Genomic DNA, 11,056 nt, shown 5'->3' with positions numbered 1-11,056 from the left:
AGGAGGGGGCCTGGACACAGATGCTGTTGTAGGTTTAACAGAATTCAAGTTTACTCTTCACGGTGCCCATCAGAAAAGGGCATCTGTCTGGAAAGCGATTGTCAGTCAACGCCGACCAACCTCTTGGAGGCTGAGCTGTAGAGAGGGGAGGTAGCAGAGAGAAAGGAGACTTTTTCTCCATGCCCAACGCAACGAGCCAGTGAAGGAAAGGTTAACAGGTGTGAAGCAGAAAAAAAGAAAGCAAGCCTTGCACGGTGCCAGTAGCCACGTTAGCCACTTTAATACAAAACGTGAACATTCAAATACAGGAGCTTAGAAAGGGGCAGAAAACGCAGAGTTTCCATTTTATTACAGTTAATCTGGGACCATTTTCTAGAGGCATGTGCTAATCAACCCAGGGTTAATTTTTTTTTTACAGCCAAACTAGAAATAACCACATGGGAACATCAACACAACAAACAAGATCTGCAAATCCAAGTCACAAATCTAAGAATTCTAACAATGAGGGGCTGTACATATAGGTCTAAAGAAAATGCTACCTCCTACAAGAACAGAAGAAAACCAAGACAGTCTGCTTTAAGAAATTTGCATAGAAATAGAAAATGCTGGAACTTTTGCTACAAGTGAGATTGCAAAGCCTCAACATGTCAAACTCAAACCCCAGAAACATGTTTCCTTGGAGGTGGAGCAGGGCCGACATCTCACGTCCAGCTGATAGACAGAGCACAGGCCTCAACTGTAGCCAGCGGCCATAATCAAGACCTTTAGACACTTCAGTTACTAGAAAGCAGGGCGGTTAAGATGCTCCTACACAATTCTGCCTTCAGAGAATTACCCTAAGGAACTTCTCCAAAGTGACCCTTGACAAGGCCTTCCTCTGTCCCAGTGTCTGCTGTGCACACTGCTTGGACAGTTTGCTGTCAAAGAAATTGAACCTAGGGACTTGAGCTTGTTAGGCAAGAGCTCCACCACCAGGCTATAGCCCCAGGCTAAGACTTTTATCACTAAATCCAGTTGTGACCTTCAGTGACAGCAAATTCCTGGGCAACTTCTTTACAGCAAAGACCTCCATCACTTACATTCCCTCCCTGCAAGCCTGCTGAGCCCTAGGCATGGAAGGGCTCCCCTACGGGGAACATCTGGAAGCTGTCTTCAGCACCCTCTGCTGGAAGCTAGAAAAACAGCTTGTTACATAGATTTAGACAAGCTCTCACTACTAGCCCTTGCTGACCGGACTCATACCTATCCTATGGAGAGAGCACCCTAAAGGCATGGACGCCCAGCGTATTTACAAATCCTTCTATAAAGGGCAGAATATGCAGCAGCAACGCTAAAACCACCTCTTATTTCTACAAGAAGGAAAAAGGTTAGGGCTCCCAACGGTGAACAGCTTGGGAAGCTGTTTTATGGGCTGTCATTTTCCCAGGAAAGCTCCACAGACATCACCGGCTTGCTTTTAGAAGGAGCACCACACTGTATTCTCACACTGCTGAGACAGGCGCCAGGCCTTTAAGCCTCAGTCGGCTGCCGTGTGCAGGGTCAGAGGCAACGGGCTGGCCCCGCTGCACTCGGGCCTTACTACTGGAGAATTAAGTGTCTATATACAAACAAGCAGCAACCAGCTACAGCCCAGGCCTGTCACCTCCAATTTCCTGTCCAACCCACACTGTAGAGATACAATGATAAACCACAGGTTTTGTTCCTAAATTTTATTTATGAATTAATACAAAACATTCCAGACCAATGCGTCTTAATCCTCATCCTCCTCCTCCTCTTCATCCTGGTTAATCTGGAAGTAACGCAGCTCATAGCTCTCTTTGCTGTTGGCAACAACACGCAACCAGTCTCGGAGATTGTTCTTCTTCAAATATTTTTTGGTGAGATATTTCAAATACCTGCAGAAAAAGAACATTTAAGAACTACAGTAGACTGTGGTCTTGCATTCTGAAACATTTCAACTTCATAAAACACAATGAAAACAATTTCAGCCCTCAGAAACAAGGACAGGCCAAGGCAAGTACACCCGAGGCAGTACTCTCCCAAGACCGTCCACCATGTATCCTCAAGAGGCGGTAACAGTGAGATCGCCATCGGCACGCACCAGCTGGTCCCCTAAGCAGCCAACACCTACAAAGTGGCCCGCAGTGACCACTAGAAAAGGCAGTGGTAAGTTGACAATTACACGTGTTTTAACACCTTTGCTGAGAGTCACTAACCTTCCAAGCAGCTCCAAGCACTTCCCACATCCTTCTGCAAACCCCCCTGAGGAGGCAGACGGGTTGTCAGGGCTATTTGCCAATGTTCTGAGTCCCCTAACTTCTTCAGTGGGATGGCCATCATCCAACACTTGGGCACAGTGTGTATTCCAGAGCTGAGACGCTTGTTATGAGATGGGTCCCTGTTACCTAAGGTGACCTCAAAAACTGGGCTCAAAAGACCCACCAAGCTCATGATGCCTTGCCTCAGGTTTCTTCAGGTTTCTTCCCTGCTCTGCTGGGGTCACTCACAGTGCTGCACATTCCCCACACCAGAGCTACCTCTCAGCCATACTGTGTTTCCTTTATTTGTTGCCTTGGCCTGAATTAACTTGCTGCTAAGCCGGGCCATGGTGGCGCACGCCTTTAATCCCAACACTTGGAAGCAGAGACAGGTGGATCTCAGTGAGATCCAGCCTGGTCTACAAAGTGAGTTCCAGGACAGCTAGGGCTGTTACACAGAGAAAAACTGTCTTAAAAAACCAGAAGGAGAAAAGAATTAAAAAAAAAAAAAAAACCTCAGTACTTAGGGGATCACCAGTTTCCGATCAGCCTGGGCTACATCAAACCCAGCGGCAGCCTATGTCATTGTTCTCTCAGACGCAAAACTTCAGGGTTTCAAAACTCAGAGTAAAACAGCGGCAGAGACAGGAAGAAAAGACGTCCTAGACTCTGAACACCCTTGTCATCGAGAAAGCAAAGTCAGCAGGCAAGGCATTTGGAAATGGTGACAGGAAAATCCCAAGTTCAAATCCTGCCTGAGCTATACCCCAAGTTCTCATGGCGGGCCTAGGCAACTTAAGACTCTTGTCTTGAACTCAAAATGAAACAAACAAGGGACCATGGGACAGTGGCACCAAGATGTAACTCAACGCCTATTGTATACTAAGTCCTCAAACTCAACTCTCAGTCTCCCTAAAACAGCTGTGGTGGTCACAATGCACATCTGAGAGGCTAAAGCAGGAGTGGTTCCAGGGCAAGGCAGGCCCGAGCTACACGAGGTCAGGGAGTAGATAAGAAGCCGCCGGCCCTGGCTGGGCAGTTGTGGTGCACGCCTTTAATCTCAGCACTTGGGAGGCAGAGGCAGGCGGATCTCTGTGAGTTCGAGACCAGCCTGGTCTACAAGAGCTAGTTCCAGGACAGGCTCCAAAGCTACAGAGAAACCCTGTCTCGAAAAACCAAAAAAAAAAAAAAAAAAAAAAAAGCCTCCGCCCCACGGGCTGCCTGCTGTGCACCGCCTGCCTCACTCAGTTTGCAGACTCAGCCGGGCACACACTATGAAGAGCTTCTCCAGCCCAGCTACATCCCACTCTGCTAAAGCAGCACATCACCACTGTCACCCACAGCCTCAGAGTCAGTGTCACACTCTGCAAGGAAAGACTCCACCAATGCCAAAGGACAGCTTACAAGAAAATCAGATTAAAAATGAATCTCTCACCTAAGTGTGGCAGCAAGCACCTGTAAGCCTAGCTCTCAAGAGATGGGGACGAGAAGATCAGGCATCAAGGCCAATCTCAGCTACAACTGAGTTTGAGCCCAGTCTGAGCTACACTGGTGGAGGGGGCTGTCACCACCATGATCTAACAACAAAGAATGCCAGGTGTGGTGGCACCCGCCTTTAATCCTAGCACCCTGCCTCAAATAACCAACTGGAAAAAAAACTAACAAAGTCTGAGTCCCTTTTGAAGTTGTAATGCTGTAGCCTGGAAACAAGTATGGCAATGACAAGCTAAATAAATATACTTCATGGGCCTGGAGAAGGCCCAGCAGTTAAGAGCACATACTACTCTTTCAGGACACGTTCAGAACCCAGCACCCACACCAGGCAACTCATGACCACATGTAACTCTAGTCATGTAACATATACAAACACATAACTAAATATAAATCTTAAAAAACTTCTCCAGAGGGCTGGAGAGATGGCTCAGCGGTTAAGAGCATTGCCTGCTCTTCCAAAGGTCCTGAGTTCAATTCCCAGCAACCACATGGTGGCTCACAACCATCTGTAATGAGGTCTGGTGCCCTATTCTGGCCTGCAGGCATACACACAGACAGAACATTGTATACATAATAAATAAATATTTAAAAAAAAAACTTCAGGGGCTGGAGAGATGGCTCAGTGGTTAAGAGCATTGCCTGCTCTTCCAAAGGTCCTGAGTTCAATTCTCAGCAACCACATGGTGGCTCACAACCACCTGTAAAGAGGTCTGGCGCCCTCTTCTGGCCTTCAGGCATACAGACAGAATATTGTATACATAATAAATAAATAAATATTAAAAAAAAAAAAAAAAAAACAACTTCACCAGAGCTGGGCGGTGGTGGCGCACGCCTTTAATCCCAGCACTCGGGAGGCAGAGGCAGGTGGATCTCTCTGAGTTCTAGGCCAGCCTGGTCTACAAAAGCTAGTTCCAGGACAGGCTCCAAAGCTACAGAGAAACCGTCTTGAAAAACTAAAAAAAAAAAAAAAAAAAAAAAAACACAAAAACTTCACCAGAGGCGGATCTCGGCAAGTTCGAGGCCAGGCAGTGCTACACAGAAACCCCATCTCGAAAAGCTAAAACATAATACATAAATTATTCTATTTCTCAGTGGCAATGCTCACACACCCACTCACTGCCCTTTACCTTTTGGAGAAAGGCACCTCGGAAGTGACAGTGATCTTGCTCTTGCTCCGTTCGATGGTCACAACCCCTCCGCCAAGATTCCCAGCTTTGCCGTTCACCTTGATTCTCTCCTGGAGGAACTGCTCCTGCAGAAAACACCAATGAGTGCAGTGGGCTTCCCGTCTCCAGTACAGACTACTCAGACTTTCTCCCAGCACTAAACTACAGGCTCCTTTAAAATCTTCAGTCTTTCTAGGCATGTGCGTGTGCCATGGTGTCTGGCTATCAGAGGACCACTGTGTGGGGTCGGATCCCTAAGCGGGTTCTAAGGACCAGACTTAGGCCATGAAGCTTACAAACAAGTCCGTGAAGATGGCACTAGTCAACATAATCTCATGCAATTTGAAGATAATACTGGCACAAAATCCTTGACTGTTTCCATGCATGACGACATGTGCCCCACACGGAGAGCTTAAAGGGCAGCACACTCATGGACAAAGGGTAAAGAGTAAGCCAGGGCAACAATGAGATCCATCCTACCTATCTCAACATAAAAACCAAAGGGTCAAGAGTAAGCAGGAGACCAAAGAGCCAAACTTTTATAGGAACATGCAAAGCTGCAAGCAACCTCTGAGCCTAAGGAGCACGAAGCACAGTTCTTAGCATTAGAGAGGGAGTCTCCACCTAGTACACAGAGAGACAAACACCGACACAAACAGTTACAGACCTGCCTGGAGTCACCTGCATGGTACAGCAGAAGCGACAGGGACCCGTGAGCCCAGACATACTCTGCAAAGCACCATGTGACCAGGGCAAGCCATTCACCTCAGGCTTCAGGGACCTCCGTCCAAAAGGGACTTTTTTGTTTTGTTCTGTTGCCACTGCAATGAGATGAAGTCCCTTTCAGCTCAACACTACAATTTTTAGGGACCGAAGATGTGAGATGTGGCTCAATGAGAGCTAAGAATGCCCACTTAGCTCGTCTGAGGTCCTGAGTTAAATTCTGGGACAAGCTTTTAAAACTGCGACACAGAACTGTTAGCTGCTGCGGTGGGCAGGACCAGAAAACAGGTCTTCTAAAGGAAGTCCTTAGCAGAGACGAATCGGAAGGGAATGGTGTGCTGGAGGCCACTGGTGACCCCAGGCAGGGCCAACAGAGAAATGCCAAACAGAAGTCACCAAGGACTGCAGAGACTTCCACTCTTCAGAGGACCTGAGTTCGTTTCCCAGCACCCACGAGGCAGTATATAACCATCCCTAACTTCAATTCCAGGGGATCTGACCCCCTCTGACTTCCAAGGGCATAGGGCATACACATGGTACACAGACATATATGTAGGCAAAACACTCACACATTAAAAAAAATTTTTTTGTAGGGTCTTTGGTTGTCCTGCAACTCAGTACATAGACCACGCTGGCCTCGAAGTCGCAGAGATCCACCTGCCTCCACCTCCCAAAAACTGGGGTAAAAGCAAGTGCCTCCACGTATAGCAATCAATCAATCAATCAATCAATCAATCAATAATTGCTTTTTAATGAAGAAAAAAAGAATCAGCCAGATAGTGGTGGTGCACGTCTTTAATCCCAGCACCCAGGAGGCAGAGGCAGGTGGATCTCTGATTTTTTAGGCCAGCCTGGTCTACAGAGCGAGTTCTAGGACAGGCTCCAAAGCTACAGAGAAATTCTGTCTCAAAAAAAAAAAAAATTGAATATCTTTTTTAAGGAAGGAGAAAAAAAAAAAAGAAACTGCCAAGTCAGGCGTGGTGGCCCACACTTTTAACCCCAGCACCCAAGAAGCAGAAACAGGTGGGTTTCTGGGAGTTTGAGGCCAGTCTGGTCTACAAAGTGAGTTCCAGGACAGCTAGGGCTGTTACACAGACAAAACCCATCTCAAAAAAACAAAAAGAAAAGAAAAAAGAACCCACCAACATGCAAAGGACCAAAGCCATGGAGAAGTCACTGGATAAAGGACACAGGCCAACTGAGGCCCATCTGAGACAGACAGGCAGACGTCCCCACAAGGTTAATTCCATTTGCACCACTAATGGCTGTTAAGTTTAATTTTCAATTTTTTGGAAATGATTGTTCTTGACAACACTTAACCTTCTGGAATGTGAAAAACAGATGTAACTTTAGGAAATATCTACATACAAAGGCCCCAGTCCCAAGAGCCAAAATTGGGCTGCAGAGACAATTCTAGATTAAGGGGAACATAGGGATACTGGGAATAGGGCAAAAAGTCAGGACAGGGCTGGAGATGACTGGTTCCCAGCACCAACACACATTGGCCTCTAACTCTGGTTCCAGAGAATCCAATGCCTTGGCCCTGCTCTGTCCCCCAGGGCACTGCACACACATGGTGCAGACATACATGCAGCAAACATGATACATAAAATTTAAACAAGAGGGAACCTCAGGACAGCACCAAGTCTGTATTAAAAAAAAGAAAAAAGCCCCAAAGACAGCCCAGCAAGCAGATTAAAGCAAACACACTCAGGCCTCAATGCTGTGGTGGACTGCCGCCCTTCGCCTAAGCATCCAGAGGCCCAGGATGAAGCTGCCCATACAGATTAAACCCAACAAAATACAGCAGCAATGATGGGCCCACGGAGTTTACCTGATTCTGGGTAAGATCTTCTGTCACCCACACGCCACGGCCTGTCTATTATCTCATTTAGGGACAGAAGTGGGACTGCCTACAAGCCCAACAAAGACCTACTCCAAGAGGGTCCCAACCGTATTCCCAGTCCAGAGGAGCAACAGAATATCACTTACGAAATTAGCAGCGTCCATGATCCCATCTTCTACAGGGTGGGTGCAATCAAGGGTGAACTTCAAAACCTGCTTCTTTTTTTTGCCCCCCTTCGCCACAAGCTTTTTCTAAGGGTACAGAGAAAACACAGGTGAAGCCTCCGGCAGCACTCCCCACAATTTAAACAAAAGCATGTCAGAGGCATCAAAGTCCTTTACAAACAGAAAACCAAGGAGATGAGGGGTCGGTTTCCTTCAAGAGTGCCAAGGGACTTGTTTTACATGCTAAGGGAAGAGGGGGAATCATTAACACTCCTGTCCCCTTCAATCTCTCCAGACACCCCAATCTTTAGAACCATGAGTGTTTCCCAAAGAAATACTCCTTTACACACCTGTAACACAAGCATACATGCGCCTCAGACTACAGCACTTCACCTTGGTCCTTAGCGCCTAATCCCTGGACCTTCTCAGGAATAGCCAAGGAACTTGACAATATGGTTCAAGGTGTGGCCAACGATTTCCCCTGGCTGAACCAGTGAATTCAGCACTTCCAAACTACACCCAAGAGGGTCCAGTTTACTTTTACAAAGTAACACTCGTCAACCGTCTCTACAGACATTGTAACTTCTAAGAACTCACCTGAATCTCTACTTAGTAAAAGGTTAGCAGGTCACGCACGGCACACTCTCCCTTCGGGTTCAAGAGACCGTACACAACTGGCACTCAACTTTCCAGTGACTACAAAATTGCTACATTCAATGTGTCTTCCCACTACCAACCAAAATGACTGCTTTTAAATCTAGCCCCGGGAAAGGACGGATCAGTAAGAGGACCTGCCCACAAGAGACCCCAAAAGTTCCCAACAGGAGTCTAACCCAAAACCACATCGGTGTACTGAAGCCGAGGTAGAAAGACTAAGACAACCGGAAATACACCTAAGAGCCCCAACTAAAAGATAATACACCACCTAAAACCTTTATTGTTTAAGCAGAGCGACCTCCAGATAGAGCCTGACATAAAGACACCGCACAGCCCATCCCTCAGACAAGAGAACGAAATCGGGTCTTCGTCGCCCAACACAGAAAGGGCCTGTATACAGCTGCACCCTAATGCAAGCAGCTTGCTCGAGGGGTGCTACAAGAATCCTTCTCAAGCCCAATCGCGGCTCTGAAACCCGGTCGCCCCGTGGAGGGCCATTTCCACCCGGCTGCACAGGGTAGCAGGTCACATCCGTCTTGCCGGCCCCTCGCTCAAATAGCCGGGCGCGGTGCCCGGAGCCCAAGGCTGGGTCTCGAGGTCGGTCGGTATCCAGCCCGCAAGCCCCGAGCAGGATCCGATCCGCCACCCCGAGCAGTCCCGGCTCTCCCCACCGCCCCGATCCGCGGCCTCCTCCGCCCACAACGTGCTGGGCCCGGCCGAAGCCCCGGCCTCCTGCGCCCCGCCTGCCAGGCCATTCCAGCCTGACGCTGCAGGGCGCAGTCCCCCACGCCGTCCTGAGCCCGAGCCAGCCCACCAGGCCCACGTGCCGATCCGGCATCCGCGGCCTCACGCGGAGCCATACTAACCACGGGCGCCATGGCGGCAGAGGAGGCAGAAAGGGAGGGGGGCGCACTACGCAGGCGCGAAGAGCCCGCTGCGCGCGGAGCACGCAAGAAGCCAGGCAGCCTTAATCGATCGGCACTGCCGCTAGATCGCTGCGGCCCAGCCGCCGCAGGGGCGATCGGGCAGCTATTGGTTTTCCCGAGGCAGAGTCGGCTGCCCGGAAAGGAAGGAGTCCAGATGGACCGTCCCACTGCAACTACCGGAGGGGAACCAGGCGAGCCCAAAGAGAGAGAAAGGGGAGAGCTCTACTTTTAAAAGTCTTGAAAGATTAAGACAAACGTTCCCTAAACAGGCAATTACCAGCCGGCCAGATGACAATCTAACGCAGTTACTTGAGGAGATTGGGGCTATCTCTTTTTGATCACAGAGAAAATTAGAATTCCCAATGTCCGCCAGGCCGGGTACCTCACTCCCCTGAGCCCACCACTCTGGAGGCAGAGGCAGGAGGATGCCGCAGGAGCGTAGCTAGTTTGAAGCCAGTTTGGGCTACACTATCGAGTTCCAGGCCTACCAAGGTACACAGTCAAACCCTTAAGAAAGAAAAAGTTCCAGGACTATATTTCTTCATCCTAAAGAAAACGCCCAGCTTGGAAGTTCATGACACCCACGTGACTACCCTGCCTTCTGCGGCTAGCAGCACGCTCCAGCTTGATCCCACAGATTCAGTCTGGCGCCCTCTGCCTTCTAGCTCCCCAGTTCCCAAAGCCTTCCCCAGCTTTCCAGGATCACCCAGATCCGGTCGGTGCAGGGTCCTGTTTAGCCGCTCTCAGCCCCCAGCTCATCAGCCTCACGCAGCGAAGTGAGGGTTTTCATCCGTCCCTAGACAGCTCGTTGGCATGGCGTCTTGTGTTCATCGAGAGTTTCCTCTGGGATCCTGAGTTGTGATCACTGCACAATCCAGTTCTGTCGCCTGGAATTCCTTAAAAGCCCCGTCTTGACTTAATAATCTTTGGAGGAAACACACCATGCTGATTGGTGTGTTTAAAGTCAGTGTCTGAAGTCAGCTACTCAGGCTTCAAAGCCGCCTGCAGTTTTCTTTCCTATTTGGTTTGATTATCCTAGTCTTTTGTTTGGTGTGTTAAGACAGAGCGTTATTCCTTATCATTCTATAGTCCAGGCTGGCCTGGGGGGCACTGTGTCCTCCAAGCTGGCCTTTGACTCAGCAATCCTGCCTTGTTCTCCCAAATTCTGAGATTACAGGAGTGAACCAACATACCAGAGGCAGCTTGTTGCTCTTGCCTTTGCAATGCTGAAGCTGGGCTCTGCAAACCTTTCTGCTTTGGCACCGACACCCAGGTAAGTCCTATAAGAAGTGACTTTGAAAAAATAAATACTTTTTTTTTTTTAAGAATTGGCTTTGCTTCCCCATGCCTGTTGTTGTTACCTACTCTTGCTTCATTCTGTCGCTGGCAGAAGAGTGCATGTATTCCAGAACAGTTATAAATCCAGTCCAACACATCTGTAGACCCCAGCACCGTGTTGTGATGTGTGTGCATGCGTGCATATATGCATGCGTGTGTGTGTGTGTGTGTGTGTGTGTGTGTGTGTGTACATGCTACAGTGTACATCTGGGGGTCAGAGGACAACTTACAGAAGTCAGTCCTCTACTTCCCAAGAAGTCATATTGTCAGATTTGGGGCAAGGGACCTTACATACTGAGCCCTGAAAAACTTTTAAAAATAAATTTTATTTATTATTTTTAGTGGGGGAGGCATACCACACTCTTGTGTGGAGGTAGAGAACAAACTTTGGGATTCTCACCTCCCATTGTGTGGGTCCTGGGGATCAAACTTGGGTTGTCAGGCTCTAAAACAACCATCTTTCCTCTCTGCACCATCTGAGCCA

The 11,056-nt window shown here is 48.6% G+C and overlaps 1 protein-coding gene across 2 annotated transcripts; it reads right to left on the bottom strand.

Annotated features, from left to right (window-relative positions):
* Positions 1 to 247: 247 nt before the first annotated feature.
* Rpl22 (ribosomal protein L22) lies at positions 248 to 9,404 on the bottom strand. 2 transcript variants are annotated; one of them, XM_075945317.1, is made up of 4 exons: positions 9,175 to 9,404; positions 7,634 to 7,738; positions 4,880 to 5,004; positions 248 to 1,895 (listed from the first exon to the last, which is right to left on the bottom strand). In XM_075945317.1, the coding sequence occupies exons 1-4, from the start codon at positions 9,184 to 9,186 to the stop codon at positions 1,751 to 1,753; spliced, it is 387 nt and encodes a 128-aa protein (XP_075801432.1). In that variant the 5' UTR covers positions 9,187 to 9,404; the 3' UTR covers positions 248 to 1,750. The 2 variants fall into 2 exon arrangements, with proteins under 2 accessions (XP_075801432.1, XP_075801433.1); XM_075945318.1 differs by having other exon boundaries at positions 4,880 to 4,998; positions 9,175 to 9,314.
* Positions 9,405 to 11,056: the final 1,652 nt, after the last annotated feature.

The sequence above is a fragment of the Microtus pennsylvanicus genome, chromosome 13, assembly GCF_037038515.1.
Source record: "Microtus pennsylvanicus isolate mMicPen1 chromosome 13, mMicPen1.hap1, whole genome shotgun sequence".
Taxonomy (NCBI): Eukaryota; Metazoa; Chordata; class Mammalia; order Rodentia; family Cricetidae; genus Microtus; species Microtus pennsylvanicus.
Note: the sequence above shows the minus strand (reverse complement) of the source record. Positions and strands in the feature narration are given on the sequence as shown.